At 37.0% G+C, this 23,105-nt stretch overlaps 3 protein-coding genes across 3 annotated transcripts in view; 2 read left to right on the top strand and 1 right to left on the bottom strand.

Annotated features, from left to right (window-relative positions):
* On the top strand, nucleotides 1-9,529 carry LOC133848730 (phospholipid-transporting ATPase ABCA3). Its single transcript, XM_062284391.1, has 9 exons — nucleotides 1-926; nucleotides 1,000-1,143; nucleotides 1,876-3,168; nucleotides 3,808-4,622; nucleotides 5,288-5,625; nucleotides 5,681-6,004; nucleotides 6,446-6,833; nucleotides 7,604-8,344; nucleotides 9,104-9,529. Exons 1-9 carry the CDS (start codon nucleotides 57-59, stop codon nucleotides 9,303-9,305), a joined length of 5,115 nt encoding a protein of 1,704 aa, XP_062140375.1. The 5' UTR covers nucleotides 1-56; the 3' UTR covers nucleotides 9,306-9,529.
* LOC133848735 (putative mediator of RNA polymerase II transcription subunit 26) overlaps nucleotides 1-23,105 on the top strand; it is a 138,233-nt gene that overhangs the window by 59,501 nt on the left and 55,627 nt on the right. The window lies entirely within an intron of this gene.
* Nucleotides 9,527-23,105, bottom strand: part of LOC133848729 (phospholipid-transporting ATPase ABCA3) — a 19,204-nt gene continuing 5,625 nt past the window's right edge. The window contains 16 exon segments of the mRNA XM_062284390.1: nucleotides 9,527-10,055; nucleotides 10,420-10,608; nucleotides 10,685-10,804; nucleotides 10,868-10,924; nucleotides 11,233-11,334; nucleotides 11,405-12,061; nucleotides 12,123-12,299; nucleotides 12,766-12,910; nucleotides 12,988-13,321; nucleotides 13,323-13,715; nucleotides 13,717-14,201; nucleotides 14,268-14,670; nucleotides 15,272-16,690; nucleotides 17,473-18,055; nucleotides 19,130-19,198; nucleotides 20,129-20,419. Coding sequence (XP_062140374.1) covers nucleotides 9,989-10,055; nucleotides 10,420-10,608; nucleotides 10,685-10,804; nucleotides 10,868-10,924; nucleotides 11,233-11,334; nucleotides 11,405-12,061; nucleotides 12,123-12,299; nucleotides 12,766-12,910; nucleotides 12,988-13,321; nucleotides 13,323-13,715; nucleotides 13,717-14,201; nucleotides 14,268-14,670; nucleotides 15,272-16,690; nucleotides 17,473-18,055; nucleotides 19,130-19,198; nucleotides 20,129-20,340 — 5,412 coding nt within the window. The 5' untranslated portion in view covers nucleotides 20,341-20,419 and the 3' untranslated portion in view covers nucleotides 9,527-9,988.

Below are 23,105 nucleotides of genomic sequence, written 5' to 3' on the forward strand. Positions count from 1 at the left end.
CTAACAAAGCAAGCGACGAAAAGTTCTCAGAGTTTTCTCGTTGTAACGCACGTAAAATGAGCATTCGCAATTATCTGGAGAGATTCATTCTGCTCACTTGGAAGCTAAACAAGACGCAATGGAACCGCAAAATTGAGCTACTCTGGCTGATCTTTGCCCCAACGTTGCTCTGCATCATTGCGGTTGCCATGCGAATGCAGATCGATGTATCGCCAAGATTTAATCATCTTTACGATCCGATTGATCTCGATAAGAGCTGGACGAATTTGATTGACACACTCCTCGAACGGGAAAAGATACGCGCAGAGAGTAATATGAGTAATAATGTGTTTGTTCCGCAATTGGTGATTGCCTGGGCGCCCAAGGATTATAATCTATTTCATAAGATTATCAATTTAACGTCAACGGAATTGCCAAAGATGGAGTTCAAGCATTATGCGTCGTGTGAACAAGTCATCGATGCAGTGACCCAAGATTCGTTATTCTCGGGCATTTGTTTCGATCAGAGCATGACTGATAAGAATTTCAATTTTGATGAAAATCGTATCGATGATGATGTGTTGATACCGCACTTTAACTACACCATCATATTCCCGAGTGAGTTGCGCATTTTCAGTGGCAGCTTTCTGGGCAACAATTGGAAGACTATCTACAATGATGATCCCAAGACGAGCATTATCCGACGCCTCAATAATCCACATAGCGATGGTGATGTTTGCTACGTTCTCGAGGGTTTCATTAAAATTCAAAAGGCCATCTCAGAGAATTATCTAAGGATTGCCAGCCAGAAATCGATTCCGAAAATAATTCTGCGTCGCTTTCCCGTCGATGGTCGCGTTCAGGATCCGTTGATGAACTATATTAATCGCGGTCTCCCCTTGCTCATTGTCGTTGGCTATATGTTTCAGGCTCAGATACTTGTCTGGGTTGGTATTACTTTGAATCAACTTGCTTAAGTTGTTAGTTTTAATTTTAATTTCGTTTTCTCATTTCGTTTAGCAAATTGTGCAGGATAAACAGCAACAGATGCGCCTTTTTCTCATTAACATGAAAATCAGCAACTTTATCCATTTCACTGCCTGGTTCGTCAAGGGTTTATTCTACAGTCTTATCAGCACTTTCTTTGTTACGCTGGTTATTAAGGTATTGTATAAATTATTTGCTATTTATTTTCTTCTTTCGTATATTGCTTCTCAAACTTTAAAAGCTATTATTTAACTATTTTCGACTTTATTTTATTTTATTTTATATTTATTGATTACGATTTACACAGACACAAATTTTATATTTGTTTAACAATCTCGTATATTTTGTACTCTATACATGTAGTTATATATTGAGGAATATACCATACATTCATCTTGGTATATTTATGTATAAAGTGATGTGGAAATAAAATTCACATATTAGTAATTAGAATATTATATTATCAAATGAATTAAGAAATTAAAATTATATAAAAGTCATGCTTATAAAATACTAAAATGTATATTTGGTATACATATGTTGTAATATATCGTTATACCAAATGTTCATTTTACCAAATATACTAAATTAATATATAAAAATACTAATATGCACATTTCATATAACAATATACTGAAACATAGTATGTATAGCATTAAACAAAATGCAATTTTTACGAAATATACCAAAAATACTAAAAATACTTTGGTATAACGATATACTTTGACATATGCCAATAGTTTAGTAGTATATCTTAGTATTTTTGGTATATTCATTTGGTATATTTTAACGATAATAGCAGACGTCTCAATGTCGAGCACACCCAATCATAATATTTGATTGAAATAGTATTATTGTTTATATACATTTATAAAACATACCAAAAGTAATATGCTAAATAATTCGCAGGTGCACTGGAACAACGAGCACAGTCTGCTGACACAGACACCGTGGCACATTGTGGTCCTAGTTCTGTTCACCTACAATGTTGCCGGGACGAGTTTCAGCCTGATGATGGCCTCGTTCTTCAAGAACAGCGGGCTGGCCATTCGAGTGCTGACCATAGTCTGGCTGCTCACCTACATACCGTTCTTTGTGCTGTGGAACAATCGCGAGCAGGGGGTGAAGATCATTCGCTATGCCTCGCAAGCGTTACCCAACACTGTGCTCGCGCTCATCTGCGAGGGGATCATTGAACGTGAGGTGATCTTCGATAAGGAATGGGTCGATGAGGGCTATGCCTTGGACTCTGCCGGCGATCGCGTTCATGTCTATTCGGGTTCGATCATATTCCTGATCAATGCGCTCGTCTTTTGCGCCATCGGCATTTATATGGATGTGTGGAACACTGGCGAATCAGGCGGGACACGCAAACGTCACATTCCGGCGCCGACACACAGCGGTGACTTTACGTTTCAGGATCGTGACGATAGCTTTATGCCGCAGGGCTCACAGGCGGCCGGCATTAAAGCCACCAAGATCTATGAGGTGGAGCCGTCGCATCGCCGCTTCAAGATCAAAATCAAGAAACTGTGCAAACGTTATACGGCCAACAGCCGTGGAGCACTCAACTCCTTCACCTGGAATGTGTACGAGAATGAGGTCACGGTGCTAATGGGCCACAATGGTTGCGGCAAGACGACGCTGCTGAAGATCTTGGCGGGTCTGTTGGAGCCAACGCGTGGCCTGGTCATGATCGCCGATTATAATATACAAACGGAGCGACAAGATGCAACCATGCAATTGGGTTTGGCATTGAGTAATAGTTTTCTGGTGCCCGATTTCACCGTCTCCGATCAGATACGCTTCATTTGCCTGGTCAAAGGCGCCTCCTGGTCGATGGCCACCCAAGAGATCCATCTCTACACTCAGCGCTTGCAATTGGAGGAGTTCAAGCAAACAAAAGTCAAGAATCTGAGCGCACAACATCGAAGTCTACTCTCCATTGCTTGTGCTTTTGCTGGCGGCAGTCCGATCATACTGATCGATGATCTGCACTGTGATCTCGATTTGCCGACGCATTCGCTCATCTGTGCCCTCATCAACGAGGAGAAATCACGTCGCACCATCATCTTGGTGTCGAACTCGACGGCGCTGGCCAATCATCTGGCCGATCGGTTGGCGATCATGTCCAATGGCGAGCTCAAGTGCACTGGCACGAAGCCCTTTCTGCGCAATATGTACGGTCATGGCTTTCGATTGGTGAGTTACAGTATAGTATATCTATATACCAAATATGCAATTGGGTATATTTTTAGAATTTTTATTTGGTTTATTCATTTTGTACGGACACGGATTTCAATTAACTTTCAATAATTTTGTAGTATATTTTAAATACTCTATCGATATACCAAGTATACATTGAGGTATATTTTTCTATTATTTCGGTACATTTTTAAGAATAATACCGCATTGTTTTGCTTGTATTAAAAATGGGTATGAAGTCAATATACCAAATGGATATTAATTAATATTACATTTGGTATATTTTTAGAATTTTTGTAATACATTATTATACCATATTCTAAAATTAACACCGAACTGTTTTGATTTTATTCACAATGGGTAGCATGTAGTCAGGCATACTTGACTGTATATTTCTTTAGTGTTTATTTTTATTTTTATATTCAAATGTTTGCAACTGATCAGTGACCACTTCTCCCTTTTATGCCATATACAATTTATGGTCTATCGTCATCAGACTATAATTTATAGATCGTGATTCTCAATCTGAAAATTTGTAATCCAGATCTTCGTTTTACCAAAATTCACGCTGAATTCTTCTATAATTGTTATCTTCAAATACCATTTTCAAATCTCTTTGTTCCCCCACTTTTTCAGACACTTGTCAAGGGCAAGTCTTTTGATTTCGAGGCGCTGAGTAATCTCTTGACTAAATATCTTCCAAGTCTAACGATGGAGAGCGACATTGGCTACAAAGTGACGTTTGTACTGGAGAATAAATACGAGGATAAGTTTTCTGATCTCTTCGATGAACTCGAAGACGAGATGGGCAATCTGGACATTGTTAGCTTTCGTTTGCGTGACACATCATTGGACGATATATTTTTGCGCTTCGGTACCGAGGAGGGCGATATGACACCCGAGCCGGCCACACTGATCGAGGACTATAAACTGGTTGTCGAGGATAGCGACATGAATGTTAAGGCAACGGGGAAGAAATTAATTTTATTGCATTTGTGTACATTGCTGTACATGCGTTGGGTCTTCAATAAGCGACAAATACCCATTCAAATTATTTGTATGGCCGCTCTGCTATTTGCCATCACTTGTACATTTTCTGCGGTCTTGATCTATGGCAAAAATTATGAGCTGACATCTTTGTCCTTCAATCTCACACAGTTCAAGTTTATCAATGCATTTGTCGAGATCCTTTCGGAGAATGTCGATGTCCTCGAAATGCACGAGTTCTTCAACGAGTTGCTCTTCTGGTACGATGGCAGCGTAAAGATCGTCGATACCGAGGACATTAGCGATTACTATCTGCTGCAGCAGAATGATTTCACCAAAGTGGTGAACTTTAAATACATGTTCGGTGCCTCGTTCAGTAGCGATTTGATAACCGTCTGGTTCAACAACATTCCCTTGCATGCAGCGCCCTTTGGCCTCAATCTGGTGCACAATGTTGTGGCAAGGTAAATATGATACTCCGAGTAGATAAATTTCCAATTGTTAGGTGATTAATTAATCAACTCAATTTATAGCTTCACTATATTCTATTTCGTTTTGACTTTTGATTGCTACTTGTATTATATATGAACAATATTCTATAACGAGTAGCATTCATAAGATGAAGTTACCGTAGCGACTAATAGTAACGAGCAATAGTAACGAGTAGCAGTCGTAAGCTGAAGTAACAGTAGCAAGTAATAAGTGAGATGAAAAGCAACGAGTAAAAGTAATGATAACAATAGCGAGTAACAGTGCCGAGTAATAGAACCGAGTATTAATAACGCGTAACAGTAGCGAGTAATAGTAACAGTAACGAGTAACCGTAATGAGTAGCAGTAACGAATAGCATTAACGAGTAACAGTAGCGAGCAAAAGTAGCGAGTAATAATGACAGTAACGAGTAACGTTCTTAAAATTAAGTAATAGTAGCAAGAAATAAGTGAAAAGAAAAACCATGAATAAAAATAATGATAACAGTAGCGAGTCACAGTGACCAGAAGTAGTTAAGTATTTATAACGGGTAATTAAACGAGTAAAAGTAACGATTAGCAGTAATGAGTAACAGTACAGAGTAATATCAACGAGTAACATTAACCAGTATTGAGTAACGAGTGATTGCTTTCTGCAGACGCTTCTTTCACGATGAGGCCTCAATTGATGTGGCCCTACGTCCGCTGAAATTTCAAACGGTCGCCAACACGATACCTCAATCGCCGCTCTCGCTGGGCAGCCTGATGGCGATCAATCTCTCGTTTATTCTCGGCATAATGTGGGCTGGCCTGGCGGTTAGCACAATCCTGGAGCGCACATTCAAGAAGCAACAGTTTGTTGCTGGCGTAAAGCTGCACATCTATTGCATAGCTCTGTTGTTCTTCGATATGGTGCGAATTATCGTCATCAGCTTTGTTCTGATTGTGGTTATAGCCTTCTATGCGAGTCCAACCAAACACGACTACTCGCTTTATGGTAAGGGCAAAACAACAACTCAATAACAGCTATCTTACTCGCTCTGACCTGGCAGGTTGGATCTTTTTGGTGGTGGTTCTGTCAAGCATTTCCATAGTGACATTATCGTATTTTTTGTATGCGATATTCAAGGAACCAAACTATGCATTCATTATCATCTGTCTATATAATCTGTTGGGTATTATTATATTCACAATCAGTGTGGGCGACGAACTATCCGATATGAATAATATCTATCAACCGCTGATACAATATACATTTGGTGAGGTCATCTATAAGCTGTTATATCTTTACGACTACAAATGGATGTGTCAAGATCCCACGGTGGAGTTTGTATCTCGGGACATTCTAAAGTGTCGCAGTACTCCAAATTGTTGCAGTTAAGTGGCCTCAGCACATAATTTCTATTGATAACTTTTTCTGCACACAAGCAGTGAACGAAAAATATCTCTCTAGTTTTCCTTTCTATATGGGAAATAATTCCTATTGAGTTGGGGCTTTCCCAGCAAGTATCACAATCAATTTTTTTCTATATTTATTTATCAATGATTCGATTATCTCTTAATTATTCTTAATTCTCTTCTCTTAATATTTTCCAAATAATTTCAAAACTATAAAGATTAAAGCTGAACAATTTCCATAAGATATATTATGAGATAATCAGAAGATAGGCAAAACATTTTATGTAAGATCTATAAAATGTAAGCAGAAATTTCGAAAGATGCTAATACACGTTTATTAAAAGATTTTATGGAAGCTCTGTTAAATTTAAGCTGCACTTTCGAAAGTTACTAATACAGATTTATTAATGCTTCCACAGTTCATTACAACTACTTTTCGCGTGAGTATGGAATGATGTTTGATATGTTCATTCTAGCTCTGGGCATTTTTCTACCCTTGCTACTCTTCGTACTCGAGGAGCAATACATGCTGATGACCAACGGCTGTGCTGGCATGCCATTGAAGTGTATGCGCGATCGCAACGAGAGGCGACATCGCCGGCGACAGTGGCGAAAACTGCAACAACATCGCCGCCATCTTGGGAGTGATGGCAACTATTTGGTCGATGAATCGGTGTTGGCCGAGCGACTTCGTGTCGACAAGTTAACCGATCAACAGCGAGCCGAATTGGTTGTTGTCTGTCATGGCTTGGGCAAGAGCTATCGTCGCAAGGCTATCCTCATACGCATCGATTTGTGTATCGAAAAGTAAGAGATCATTTTAACTATTTAACACTTAATAGCAAATTGCACATAATTACATATATTAAAATGAATTTCATTATTAGAATTTTGGAATTCATTTATTCATTTTTAAGAACTATTTAAAGTTTGCTGTTTATTTGCATATAACTGCAAATTTTGGTTTGGTGCAAAATTGAAAATTCAGCAAAATTTATATTTTTCACAAATTATGTAATGCTTAATAGCAAATTCAACAGAAGCATATTAAAATTTAATTTATTTCTTCTAAACTTAAAAAGTTACTTTTACTGCATATTTTGGATTATTGCTCAATAAAAAATTTTCATATTATTCATAAATTATTTCATATTTAATAGAAAATTCAACACAATTATATAAAATTCTGTTTCTTTGCTCTAAATTGAACTTTTAACTTGAATGCATTACATTTAACTAATCATTTTAGATTAATGCAAAATTAGGAATTCAACAATTTTTAAATTTTTCATAATTTATTTATTGCTTAATAGCAAATTCAACATAATTACATAAAAAGGTAATTCTTTTGCTCGAAACTAAAATGTTCAACATTAAAACTCAACATTTATTTATTTGCTCTAAACTAAACATTTTACTTTAATGCATTGCATTAATAAAATTTGATATTTTTACGAAATATTTATTATCTTTACTACATACAATACTTATTAGCTTACAAAACTAATACACGCTCAACTTTTGTGTAGTAAGTGTCAGATACATTGCAGATAATTGCATCGCCATTTCTCTCTTAGATCGGAGTGCGTTGGCCTATTGGGTTACAATAATACGGGCAAAAGTACTTTAGTCAAGCTGCTTGTGGCCGATACAATGAAATCGCAGGGCAAACTCTGGATTGGCGGTTACAACATGGACACGCATCGATCCAAATGCTACTCCCTAATAGGCTACTGCCCACAGATGCAAAATTTTCCAGCGAAATTTACGCCACGCGAACTCATGCTCATACACGCCCGTCTGCATGGATTATCGAAAAAGGCGAGCACACAAATCTGCGAGGGATTGGCGCATTTGTTGGGCTTCTTTCAGTGCTATCGGCAATTGGTATCGCTCTGCACCACCGGCCAGCAGAGACGCATTGGCTTCGCCTTGGCCATCTTGGGTGATCCGCTGTTAAGCTGCATCGATGGACCGCCCGGTGGCATTGATCCCATTGGCAAGCGTATCTTATACTGCCTAACATCCTATATGCAGCAACGTGGCTGCAGTTTTCTCTACACAAATCTCAGCGCCTCGGACTGTGAGCGCATGTGTCAGCGCACGCCGGTGCTCTTCGATGGTCAACTGTGGACAATGGGCGCCCAGGAGGAACGCTATCGTTCCGGTTATTTGCTGGAGGTGCTTTTCAAGCGTAAGATCAACATGGATATCACCACCGCACGCTACACTTGGGATCGCATCAATCAGTTTCCGGCATCGCCACACAAAAAACTCGAACTCTTTATGCAAATGAAATTTCCAGACGCAACGCTGCAGTAAGTTTTACCCTTAGGGTAGAAGGGTATTACAACTTTTTGCTTACAGTAAATCTATGTAAAAGGCAGAAGAAGGCACTTCTAATCCCATAAGGTATACACATATCTTGATCAGCGTCATTAGACGAGACGATATAGCCATGTCTGTCTGTCTGTCTGTTTGTCCTTCTGTCCGTATGAACACATAGATCTTAGAGACTATAAGAGATATACTTTTTTTCGATAGCACTTGTTATGTTTGCACGCAAATCAAGTTAGTTTTAACAAGCGTAATTTTGAAGCTAGAGCCATTTTTTATTAATACAATATTAACTATAGTCTTTTATGGATCCTCAAAATATGATTACAAATTGTAGAAGTTATTAAAGGAATATTTTTGTATGAATACTTTTTAAAAAACACCAACTTATTACGGGGCTTAGTTGCTTTCGTTGACAGTCTGGTATATTTTCTACTCTATGGATATTTTGAATATATGTATATAGACATACCAAATGTTGTTGTCGAGTCGTAGTTGGTTTGGCTGATAATCTGGTATGGTATGTGGTATATTTTGAATATTGTACTTTATCAATATACCAAATATGGAAAGAAGTATATTTTTTAGTATATTTGTAGTATATTTTAAAATTGATACCGCACTATTATGCTATTATTCAAAATAAGTATCTCACAGTCGAGCACACTCGACTGTATCTTTCCTACTTGTTTTATTATAATAATTATTATTATTTAATACGTGTTATTTGGTCACTGCAGGCATCTGGAGCAGGAGTCCATGTCGTTTTTGCTGTCCAGCGATACGACAAATTTCTCGGAAATCTTTCTCGCCATACGGCGCGATGTCTTTGAATTAAACATTGAGGACTTCTACATAACACGCAATGTGGTCAGCGGCATTCATGTGAATCTATTCGATCGCTTGGCCTTGCGTTCAGGTCGTGCCACAACTGACAACTGAAGAAGCGGCCCCCAACAAACATGATTTTTTGTGTTAAACTTATTTTTTCTGTAATAATAAAATGTTTAAAAAACCGTTACATGTCTGTACTATGTCAGTTAACATGACCATGTTAAGTTTAACAGTGCTTGTCAAGCGACTAAAAGCTGACTGATATGACACGCCCCGCTTCGTTTCCGTTAAGCAGTTCAAACTGAAAACAAAATTCAAAATGCGTTGCGTTTTATTCGCTTGAAATGTACATAAATAAATTCAAATTTATTAACATCTTTCTATATAAATTTATCGATATGTTGTTTTGTGTAGCGCCCCGCGTAATTTTAAACACTTATAAATATAGTAGTAGAAACATTGTTAAGAGTCACAGTGCTTAATTTTAATTTTACATTTCATTAATTAGACTATCAATTTTATTAAATGGTCACAAAATAACATTCTTAGCAAACTTTATAAATATATCTTATACGCTTCGTTTCATCATCATTATTCCAACGAAATTGACATCGTTTTTTCTTTTGTGTGTTGTGCTTTGCAATACAGTTTCGACGGCATTGTTAGACATTCCGTTTGTATATATATATATATATATAAAATAAAATTAATACATAGACGTTGAGCTCATTATTTTAACTATCATTGTTAGGTACATCATCTCAGGTAGTAGAAATAAGTGGATATCAAATCTAAGCAATCGCAGTGGCTTCCGCAGCTTGCCTATTGATGCCGGTGCGTTTTCTCCTTCGTCTTCGTCTGACAAGATGCAATATATATTTATATATACACGATCATATTGTAAAAGCAAAGCAAAATTAAATAAAGCTTTCTCTTTTTTTGTGGGTGCAAGCCAACTACATACTACGTGTTTTTTTTTATAAAATCATGATACTTATGCGTTCTGTAGCATGTGTCACAATTCTACGGCATATGAATACTATCGAGGTTAAAGCGCTTATACTTAACATAACGTTAACTACAAAAACAAAAACAAAAAAAAAATAAAAAGGAAATTATTTTGTGCAACATATAAAATGCGGTGTGTGTGTGTGTGTGTGTCTGTTGTGCGCGTGTGCGTGTGCTGAATTTGTTGTGTTTTTTTGACTGGCTTCTCGCTCACTTAATGTTGCGTGGATCTTCGCGTTGGAATTTGGCAAAGTCCAAGAAGATCTCCTCCAATGTCGTCTGACTTATCGAATAATCCTCGATATTCAACTCTTTGCGATTGCGCTCCATCAGTCCAAAGATTTTCGACCATTTGATGTCGCTCAATGGAATGTAATAAGTCAACATGCCCTGATGCTCCTCCCTACAAAAAAAAAGAAAAACAATAATTGAATTCATTTGTTGAGTCTGCATTTAAATCGCTGCACTCTCTCTCTTACTGTAATATGGCTGTGGGGAATTTGCTTTGCACAAATTCCTTGACATCGTTGATGTTGCCAGCCCCGACAGCTTCATCGTCTCTATCGTCAATCTGTTGCTTATTAAATGAGGTAACGGTGCTGTAAAGTAGTTGAATATGTTATTATCAAAATGTTTATAATATTAATTTGTTTATATTTTACCCGATCGTCGACGCTTCAGCTGTGCTGTCACTATGACTATCATTCAGACTGCCATTGCTGCAAAAGTTTTGTAACAATTAAATTAACTTATTTAAAGACTAATCATATTGAAGAAAAATAAGTAAGCATATCGCATATCAATACCTAGTCATGAAATTTGCTTAAAACTAACTTAACTTAACAAATTGAAATTCTAATTTTAAATAATGAAATCGGATTTCCATTCGAATCGAAAATTTAGTTAAGGCACAAACCTTAGCAGATATTTTAAACAGCGCTTAACAAAGACTAAAATTATTTGAAGCTTTGAAGCACATTTTAACATAATTTAATAAAGTTAACGAATGCAAACAATGCGCACTCACCTCTTTCGCAGAGAGAGAGCACTGGTATTGGCATATGCCACCGGCGTGGATGGGACGGAATCCGAATCCGATCCCTGTGTGCGATATCTGCTGCCTCGTGAGCTGCAAAACGAACAAAGCATGGGTTAAGCAATGAGAAGATACGGATGGATGTATTTTATGCATGACTTACATCTGTGAGACGCGCATTGCTTCGCGACCGCGATGCACTTTGATCTTGACCACGAGACCCTTGGAGTATTTGTTCTTCAGATGCTGCGTGGAACCAATGCACTTGAATTCACCATTCACCATGATGGCAAGGCGTGTGCACAGCGCCTCGCATTCCTCCATGCTGTGCGAGGTAAGCACAATCGATTTTCCCGAATCGCGAACACTACAAATGACATTCCAGAGCTGACGTCGGGCAGCCGGATCCATGCCCGTGGTCGGTTCATCCAAATAGACAACGGCCGGAAGACCGATCAAGGCAATCGCAGTGCTCAGCTTACGCTTATTGCCGCCGCTGTAGGCGGACGTTAGCTTATCGATGTGCTTGATGAAACCCAACGATTTGGCCAACTCCTCCGATATCTTTTTCGTGTTGTCCGAGTGAATACCGCGCAATAGACAAAAGATGCGCAACACTTCGCGTCCGGTGAGATCCTCGAGCAACGCATCGAATTGCGGGCAATAGCCAATTCGCTCGTAGATTCGATTCATGTCGGACTCCAAACTTAAGCCCTGCACATAGGCAGAACCAAAGCTGATTCTCTCATCGCCCGTCAGCATCTTGAATGTGGTTGTCTTCCCGGCACCGTTCACACCCAAAAGGCCAAAGCATTCAGCTCTACCAAAAATAAAAATATCATCATCAATTTCAGTTATTCAGTTGAATACTTCGCACTTACTCTTCCACGCAGAGCGACACCTGATTGACAGCCAGAAAAGATGAATAGAATTTGGTCATACGATCCAAGACTAGATTCTTTGCTGAGATTTGATCGCTGCTCATGTTGAGGATGCGTTGTCGCTCCTTTTCCACATCGTCATTGAAGTAACCATCCTCTGGGGGCGGCGGTGGCTTGCTGTGGAATGCATATAAACCGAATCAATTAGATTACAATAAGAATAATCGATTACTACTACTACTACTATATTTATCGATAGGAGAGACTAGCTAAATTACTCTCAAAGCTTTTGCATGCTACGTAATGCCATAGTTAAATTAGTTGACAAATTTTCTCGATAGTAATAATGGAACTATCGAATGAACTAATGAGCTAAAAATAAAAAAAAAACAATTGACATGACAATGCAAATATTGTAGGTGCAAATATGAAGACATAGATAAATCAGTTGACAACATTTATCGATAGTAAGAATGAAACTATCGAATGGACTAATGAGCTAAAAATAAAAAACATATTGTGGGTGCAAATATGAAGACATAGATAAAATAGTTGCCATCAATATTAACATTATCCATGCAATTAAGGAAATCAATCAGTACAAACATATGTATGTACTATAGAAAGTACACTATTCACTTACATGGTGCGTTTGCGTATCAAATAGAGAAGTTCATTGAACAGATTGTACTCGAGCACAATTACAATTAGGAAAAACACAACTCCTGTTACCAGCATATAAATGATGTCCACCAGTACCTCATCCATATCAAAGAAACTCGGTATTTCTGCAAAGAGTGAGACAGAAAGAGAGAGAGAATAGGATAAAGAGTGGTAAATAGACATAGTTTGAAAATGCACTTACTGCAGCATGTTGGCATCATTTCACAACGAAGTATTGGCGGCAAATCGATCGCATCACACGTGCTCTCTTTGGTGGCCAATACAAAGGATTTGAAGAGGCCTTCTTGCAGCGTGTAATGCGGAAAAATGCGACAGGCATGTTTAATGGCCATTGCAGTGCCCTTAATACCAAAAATATCCTCTTCCATGACTTTGACCACAACGTAGAGAGCGACGCCAACGAATACATTGATTATCGTGGTGACGGCAAAACCAATTGCGGGCGCATTAAAAAACAGCGACAACAAATACGTATAGGGCAGTGCGGAAAAGCCAAAGACCAGCAACACTAAAAAAGTAACGTCCCAGGTATTTGAATGTGGTGAATGGTTCCTCCTGGAAGCATATTATCGTTATCATGATCACGATGAAAGTGAACGTGAATGTGACAAAGTCCCACACGAATTGCGTTATCCAAAACGTGAGCACACGCACTCCGCTCACAAATTGTAACAACTTAGCCCGTGATGCTCGCTCCTTGATCAGCGAGAACAAATAGAACGAACTGAGAAAGCACATGCAAAAGCTCAAATTCCCGCCAACTTGTGAGCCGAATGCGTAAATCAACTGAATTACCGACATATCGGGCGATGGCACTTCCGGATACGGTGCATTTGTCACAATGATGTCCGCATTCTCATTGATCGTTGCCCGAGCAATTGCCTTGTGCACTAAATTCGCCGACAAGGGGGGCTGTATGCAATGGAAAACCGTTCTGCCATGCGATTATCAGATCATTACTGATTACGCTGGCAGCGGCCACGTAGCGACTATTCACACGCGATTGTATATCGTGCAGATCGAGTATGTGTGCCGTAAAGTTCTGGACAGTCTCATAGAGATGCCGTTCACCATACGATTTCGCAATTTTCTCATATTGATCGGCCACACCGTTGCTCAGACCCTCTAAATTCGCTCCACGGTCGAGCAGAACTACTGTGTCCGGATATTGATTGACTTCCACAGTCATCGGGGGTCCTCTGCGTTTCTCTGCGGCCGTCTTGTACATAACATAGCTGATCACCACAAACACAATTGGAATTATGGTCTGCAAGGCAAACAGCAATTTGTTGCGAAGCGTGTAGAGCATTTTTTTTAGGAACATGGCATGATATTGATTCTTGGTCAGCTTTAAGCCACGCAACGAGCGGCGACGTTGCGAGAATTCCGTATGCGCTGCAAACAGTTAATTGAGCTTATCATTATTATTTGAGGGAGAGATGAAGTTCAAACACTGCTTACATGGCATCGATTCGGTGTCATCATCATTCGCAGCATCATTGATTGTTTCCTTCTTCTTCTCCTCCTTTCCTGCTCTTCCAACACCACCACCACCACCACCACCACCACCACTCTCCAAGCGACCTTGGGTGCCATCCGATTGGACAGCGGCATGCGTTTCGGCGCCCACCTTCATGAAGACCTCCTCCATCGTTGTGATGCCCACACCGTAACCGCTGAGATGCAGCTCCTTCGAGCGATCCTCGAGTGCGCCCAACATCTTCTCAAAACGCCCGGAATACTGATCGGGCAGCTCGTAGGTTAGCTCAGTGCCAATGTCGCTCTTCGGCTCAATGCCGGGTATGTAGAGAGCCAGCAAGGCGGTCACATCCTCCACCACACAGTCGGCTTCCTTTACACAGATCTGCGAAACAGGATTTTCGAATAATCTCAATATGTTTTGTAACACTTCACTAAATACGCTTCTTTTCATTTTAGAGCATTTTTACGCCCCTAATTCGTTAAACGATTTTTTCCTTCGCTTCTATTCATTGTAAAGGATTTTCTAAGCTCCTCCTTCTTTGAACAATTTGTTCCTACATTTTAGAGGTTCCTTACGTTCCTAATTCGTTACATGTGTTTTTTCTTTGGCTTTCTAAACTACAATTTTTTTTGATTTTGTTTTTAATTGCTTCCAACTGATTTATAGAATTTATTAAATGTTACTTTTTGTTTTACCAATCAACACAAATATTTTGATGAATTTCGAATGCATTCCTCAATTTCGTTCTTCTATATTTCTTTAAATGCATTTAAATAAATCTAACGGGATTTTTGCTTGTTTCTTATATTCCCTTGCCTTGTCTAATTTAAGTTTATTTCTAAACTCACACACATAATTTACGGATTTTAAAGTATATTTTTTAACTTCACATATTTCTTTATTGATTCCCCTAATTTTATTTTATTCCCATAGTTTCATTGGGTTATTCTTATTAATATTCCATCCCCCAAAGGAAACTTACCAAAGTATATCCTGAACCGTAGTGCTTCTTGAGGAAGAAAGAGGTGCCATAGCACCGCAGATCGCCGTCGCACATGATGCCAATGCGATCGCCCAGCGCGTCAGCCTCGTCCATGAAATGTGTGGTCAAGAGCAGAGTGCGTCCGATCTTTTCCTTTTGCAGCAGATCCCAGAGAGATCGCCGGGCCGCGGGATCCATTCCCGAACTGGGCTCATCGCAGAGCACGACCTTGGTGTCGCCACAGAGGGCACAGCAAATTGAGAGCTTACGCTTCATGCCACCGGACAGTTTGGCTGACAAAACATTCGCCTTGTCCTGCAGCTCAATCAATTTCAAATACTTGTCCACCTCACGCTTCACATCGGCACCCCGGAGTCCCTTCAGGCGACTGAAGAAACGCAAATGATTCGCCACACTCATGTCGTCGAACAAGACATTATGCTGTGGACAAATGCCGAGGGACATGCGAGCACCCTCCAAATTGGTGCGTATATCGCTGCCATTGATGATCGCCGTTCCGGCTGTCGGCTTCAACATTCCCGTGATCATCGATATGGTTGTCGTTTTGCCGGCACCATTGTGACCCAAGAGCACGGTGATCTCATCCTCAAACATGTTCATCGTAATCCCCTTAACGGCCATGTGATTACCAAATTTGCGATGCAAATTCTTCAACTGCAGCCCCACGTGCTTGTCATCCGGTTCCACTTCAAAGGTGTTACTTCTTTTGTCCGTCTGTTCGCGATATGCGTTGACATCCTCGACGCCACCGTAGTCGCGGGATCCGCACCAGAATGAGCGTGTAAAGGGGAAATACCATTTGCGTGGCATGCCAAATTTGCTCGGGAACACTTGTTCGACATACAGACAGATGACCATGTAAATGACGCTGGAGACGAGCATCATGATCAAGAGCAGACCCATCGATAAGGAATCATCGGCCGAGGACTCTGTGAATAGATTGCTCCATTTTAAACCTTCGCCCGACATCTCATACTGCAACAACAATTTGCAGCCAAAAGACATCGCTGAATTCGCTAACAAACTCCAACCGAGTTTCGTGCCCAACGACATCGAGTCATAGTTGTTCGAGGCGGGCAAATAGGTGACGAACCACAAGAGACCCATCACAGCGGCCGCTGTGCTTGCCTTGGAGAAGAGCGGTGCGACCATAAAGCAAAATGTGATCGCCGATATAACGTAGACGATGAAAAACAAGAGCACAACCGTAAATTCGGAATGTTGGAACACGGCTAAATTATTCGTCCAAGGTATCTTTAACAATATGACGATCAATATCGCTGATATCGTCAGCATTATAAAGTTCTTCACAAACCACGCGGTCCAATGTAACCAATTACTTAATCCCATGATTTTCATCACCTCCTTCAGCTGTTTCTCCTTCTCCATGGTTATATACTAACGACCAAAAAAAAAAAAAAACAAAAAAGAAAGAAACAAAAGTAAGTTTAGAATGAAATCTTTGGATTTTGGTCGAACAAAAATCTGTTTTATAGTAATATCTTTGTAAAAGTTTCAAATTATATTTTTATATGTCTTGATCAGTATATTTTAATATTACTTTTTAAATAATTTAATTAAATAATAGAAGGTATTATAACTTTGTGGCGAGAGCAAATGTATGCAACAGACAGAAAAAGGCATCTTTCACCTCCATTAGTTATATTATATATATTTTTGATTAGCGTCAACAGACGAGACGATACAGCCATATCTGTCTGTCTGTCCATCTGTACGAACACCTAGATTTACAGGACTATAAGACAAACAGCTATCTATCATTCTTTTTCGACAGCATTTGTTACGCTTACACACAGATCAAGTTTTTTGGTTTTAATTTTTGTATGGGAAAAAAGCCTATTTACTTCGAGTTTTAGTTGCTTTGGCTGACAATCTGGTATATTTGTCAGCTCTATGGTATATTTTTAATGTGCTAATATATCACTATACCAAATATAGCATTTGGTATCTTTGTGGTATATTAATTAATAATATTTTCAATCTTATGCCGCACTGTTTTACTTTTAGTGTGCTCGACTGTAGCTTTCTTACTTGTTTTAAATAATAAATGCGAAATATAAGCAACATTTTGTTTGTCGTAGTTAGACCTAAAGCTTTTCAGACGAACGACAGAACACTTTCTTTTTTCTGTTAGTTTACTTTTACGTATGTGTACATACCCGGGCAATGCAAAAGCATGGATAGATGAAGCTGAACATTATAAGCATCGACATCATTCCACCTACGTGCGTGAGGAACTCGTCGTTCACATACGATGGATACGGATACCGCTGCATCTGAATGTCGGGCAAATCCTCAACCTTTGATTTGAGTTGAATAAAGGTTTTGGACAGTGCATGCTGAACGGGTAAAAATCCCTCGTTAATATAACTCGGACTACCGCCAGTGTTGATTAGAGGTTCGCGGGGGCCACCTTTTGTATAGGTATCAAATAATCGTCCCGTATACCAAACATTTTGAAGCAATGACCCCGTTCGCAATTCGAATGGGAAACGCAATGAGAATTGCAATTGATCGGGCATATTATCGGGATCGGACCAATCGCCCTCAAATTCAACGCCAACAAATGCATTCGTTGCTTTCACCGCATCTGCCAATGCATTGACATTCTCGTATCCATTATATTGTATGTCCAACATTTGCGCAGCAGCGCCAACCAAAGTGTCCAGTGCATCAGTTTTGGGCGCATAATAAATGGCAAAGAGTGGATATTTCGATTCGGCTTGAATTTGCATCGATTGGCTGCATGCATACAAAAATAATGAAATACAAAAAATAATAATTTATTATTTGATGTGATGTGATTTGATTGCGATACTTAAAACGAATCTGTTAATAATAGTATTTGAGGTGCACGATTGAAAATCCTAAATATATTGTATTATAAACAAAGACCAAACATTAAAATACTATTTAAAAAAAAACATGCTGAAAATCTTGTGCATCTTACAGCTAAAATGAAGCTAGATTAGAGAAAGACATGGTGAAACATTAAAGAGATGAGTATTACGAAATGGAACTTAAAAGTATCTACCTAGTATTTATATAAAACTATTCACATAAACAAAAAAAATCGCCAAATCAAAAATTAGTATATAATTATAGTATATTATAGATATAAAGTAATTGTAACATGTCCAATTAAATGATTGATTGCATCAAATATTGTGTTTTAAGTACATAAGCATATTATTATAGTCATTGATATAAAAAAATTATAACATATCTTAAGCATATTATTATAGTTTATTATTAATATTGTTGATATAAAGAAATTATAACATATATTCCTAAATGATTGCACTAAATATTGTGTTTTATGTGCATTGGTATATTATTATTAGTATATTATTATTGTATATTATAGACATAAAGCAATTGTAACATAACCTCTTAAATGATTGCATCAAATATTGTGTATAAAGTGCATAGCGATGAAGTTCGTGCTTGAGTGCATATCGATTGCATTCAATGTCAATTTATCGATTGTGCAAGGCGATAGTAAGCTGAATTCTATAAATTTGCAGAAAGTGACAAACGTTTTATTGTTGAGCATGTTTCGATTTTGGCAATACACGTTATAAGCAAAATGTTCCAATACAAAAGTACATTAATATGGATGTTATCGGATCTAATTTCGCTTATTTTTCGATTTAATTGATGAAAAGTTAAGGCATCGATACATGATTTTATAAGCCAATGCATGCAAATTCTGCAAGAGGTATAGCACATTCGCTAAGCCGAAAACAATATTTCATTATTTTTTTTTGGGTTACATTTTGTTTGTCGATTATTTATCGGATTGTTTATCTTTACCTGTCTGATGACTTTGATAATATCTTGGAAAGAAACTTGCGCATAGCATGTGCAGCATCGTAATTTGCTCTGAAAGTTGTGTTGTATACGATATAAGACAAATTACGTGGAAATTTACCAATTTTTGTATATGAATATATATATATATATATATATATATATATATATATATATATATATATATGTGTGTAAAAAAGGCATACAGCGATTGAATACCCGCTACCCACAATTAAAAAAAATCGAATAACAAACGTAACTTTAGAGCTGCGAATTTTGATATATACAATAATAACTATAGTAGTTATGATTCCTGAAAATTTGGTTGCGATCAGATAAAAATTGTGGAAGTTATTAAAGAAATACTTTTGTATGGGCAAAAACGCCTACTTACTAAGGGTCTTAGTTGCTTTGGCTGACAATCTGGTACATTGTGCCGTCTATGGTATATTTTGAATGCGGTACTATATCAATATACCAAATATACCATTTTATATTTTTAGTATTTTGCAGTATATTCGGTATATAAAATATATTTCTTTTGTTCAAAATGGGTAGCGGTTATCTCAAAGTCGAGTACACTCGACTTCTTACTTATTCTTACTTGTTTTAGTAATCACTGTATGCCATTGCGTTTATAGTAAATGTACATATTCATACATATAACATATAAATATAAAAAGTGTCAGTTAAAGGTAAAGAGTAAAAAGCGAAAAGCGAAAGTGCTGCAGCACATATAAAAAGGAAATTGCAATCATAAAAGCAACAAAAATCTAAAGAAAATGCAAAGTAAAAAAATAAAGAAAAAACATTATAACTCGCACTTAAACACAAGACACAATCATTAGAATACAACTCAAAACACATGTGTTAAACTAGACGAACGAAAATAAAAACAAATAATAATTATAAATATATAGTAAATAATAAAAAAAATACAAGTGTTTTAGTCGATAATGTTGTTTTGCAATTTTGAAATTTAGAAACCAATCGTTGACTTACTTAAACCCTTTCAAATTATCTATATCATATGGTTGATATTCCGCAATTGGTTTTACGTCAGGCGCAAAAAGACATCGAATCATAACGATTAATAACATAAACAACGGCGGTATTAGCAATTCGATAATAAATTGAGTCTTGTGGGCCCATTGTAGAACTGCATTTTTCCATAGCAACAGTACGAATTTATCCCAATTCGATACTTTCGCCATTTTGTTAGCTCAATTCAGTTCGTCATATCCTGTCTATGTGCTTTTCTTCAAATATGATGGCGTATCACAAATTGCGAAACTGCAACGAAAAATTAACAAACGAATTAATCGAAATATACAATATATAGCGAAATAAATATATATATGTATATATACATCGAATAAATAGGAAAACTATAAATATATATATAATATAATCTGAACTTCAGGATTATTAAGTGTCGCATGATTTTGAAGTATAAACAGATGCGAAATTAAATGAAATATAAAAAAAGAATCAACATAACATTCGAATTTAACTTTAATAATAGTAAGAATAAACTAAATTATATATTAAAGACAATTGATTTTGGAATATTTATATGATAACCAAAAGGTAGAAATACAAATTTGATGCCACTTTTAAATTCGGCTTCCTTAAATGAAGATGAGGTTTGGTCCAAATAACTTTTTCCCTGTGTTGTTATAGTACTCTTTTCTTTTTGCTGTCCTGGTTCAATACTTAATGAAGAAAAAAAAACTTTTTATTTCGTAACTATTCGTAAGAAACCTCACATCTTTCTGACTAATTTTACAAATAATGAACGATTGACTCATTTCATGCGTATCGCGTATATAGATTTTAATATAAATTGACATATTGATTAGCAAATTACATGCAACCTTTTAAATTTAACGTAAATGCATTGTGTTTATTTACTTAATGCATTTTAGCGGTCATCAGCTGATTGAAGTGCTAGAAGATAATTTTAGAGGTTAAAAGCTTTTCAAGCAAAGGCCCCAAAAACACTCGTCACAACTTAAATGTGACTATATTTATAGTTATAAATATATATTATTGAACAGCTGAGACGATATGCAGTGAATCGCAGCTTATTTCAAGCACTTTGAACAGACAAATTTAATTCATCATACTGGCCAAACTAAAAGAAGTATTGAATTTATTTAAACGCAGAATTTTAATTAAATGTTTCAACATAAAACATATTCATTCTTTTATTTTCTAACTTTTTGTTTGTAGCTTTTTCTGTGTTTATATCTATTGGTTTTTCTTGCACTAGTCGACAGTATGGTATATTTTGAATGTAGTATATTATGTAGTATATAATTGAACAGCCGAAACGAAATAGCCAAGTTCACCAGTCTGTATGTTTGTCGAATCTTATTTGCTTTAGTTGACAATCTGGTATATTTCAAATATAGTAGTATATCAATATACCAACCATAGAGTGCGGTATATTTTTGTATTTGTTGGTATATTTAAGCGAATAATAATATTTTAAAAGATATCTCTCGCTTGATTAATTTCAAATAGCTATCATAGTAATAATAGCTTAAAAATATTAGTAAGATACCTATTTGGTATATAGTATATTATTAAGTATATTATTGAACAGCCCAGACGATATACCCATGTTCGTCTGTCTGTATATCTGTTTTACTTGATTTTACTTGATTTAGTTGATAATCTTAGTATATTTCAAATGTATTAGTATATCAATATGCCAAGTATACATTGCGGTATATTTTACAATTTTTTGGTACATTTATTTAGTATCTTTTAACGAATATTAATATTATCGGATTTCTCACACTTGATTAACATCATTTAGCAATCTTGGTAATAATAATTACCTTTTTGATATTAAAAGAAGTGATAGATAACATTTATTTAGTATTACAGTTCCCGTCAACACTTAAGCATTAGATTGCAAGTGCAATAACTAAAAAGTTTAACGCACCTGTTCAGCTAAGAACAAGTGTCTGCACTGAATTATTATTGTACTTGGATTAATATCTAATCAGTTGAGAAATGGGAACTAATCGCGACACGTGAACTGAGGCCACGAGTCTATTGGAACTTGGATCATGTGTTGTCACGATTTCTGGTGCATGCTATCGATAAGACTAGCGCAAAGTATTACCTTGATAATTGTAGTAACAAGTGCGAAAACATATGTAAATTTAGATTGGTGAAAGCGATAAGTATTAATTGTTTTTGCTGAGAGTTTGAGATGTGGCCCCAAATGCATTGCAATTATATTGTCAAGCGATGAACTGCAATCGGTACTATCATAAATACTATCGAATGATGCCGTGCTTGGCTTATCGAACGGAAAACGCTCAGACGCTACTCCCCCACCATAAATGTATTATGTCCAAAAATAAAATGCCATAAATGCCAGATGATCTTGCTAGACTTTCAACCCTCATATACAAGTTGACTTTCTTTGGAAATTATGATAAATTGAAACCATTGTTGCTGGGTGATAAATGAACAATCATATTTCGAAAAATAAATGCTATACTAAGAAATTCAATATTTTTTGCATTATTTCTTAAGAACAAAAAAATGCAATAAAATGGAATGAAATTGCTAATATTGCTCGATCATTTTTCTTTTAAGGCGGTTTAATTATAAATTAGTGCATTTCAATTATACGCCTGTTTTAATGTTGGATTATGGCACAGCAGCGGCAAAAATTTACTGATATGATTAACTTGCGACTTTCGAATTATCAAATGATAAGCTCAATGCTTGCCGATTGTTTATAAACAAAGAAAAAGTTAAAGACACGATATGAATGAAATGAAAAAAGGTTGTTAGGAAACTAAATGTAAATTCTGAATAAAAAAAGGAAAATGAAAACATATAAATCAAAAAATCCAGCTATGTTTTGAAGCCACAGTAATATTTGGTAAAAGTATTGAAATACTCTTCAAAGGAATGAGTCAAGGGTTCTGCAGGTTGTAAATTTGTCATA

Source organism: Drosophila sulfurigaster, chromosome X, assembly GCF_023558435.1.
Source record: "Drosophila sulfurigaster albostrigata strain 15112-1811.04 chromosome X, ASM2355843v2, whole genome shotgun sequence".
Classification (NCBI taxonomy): Eukaryota; Metazoa; Arthropoda; class Insecta; order Diptera; family Drosophilidae; genus Drosophila; species Drosophila sulfurigaster.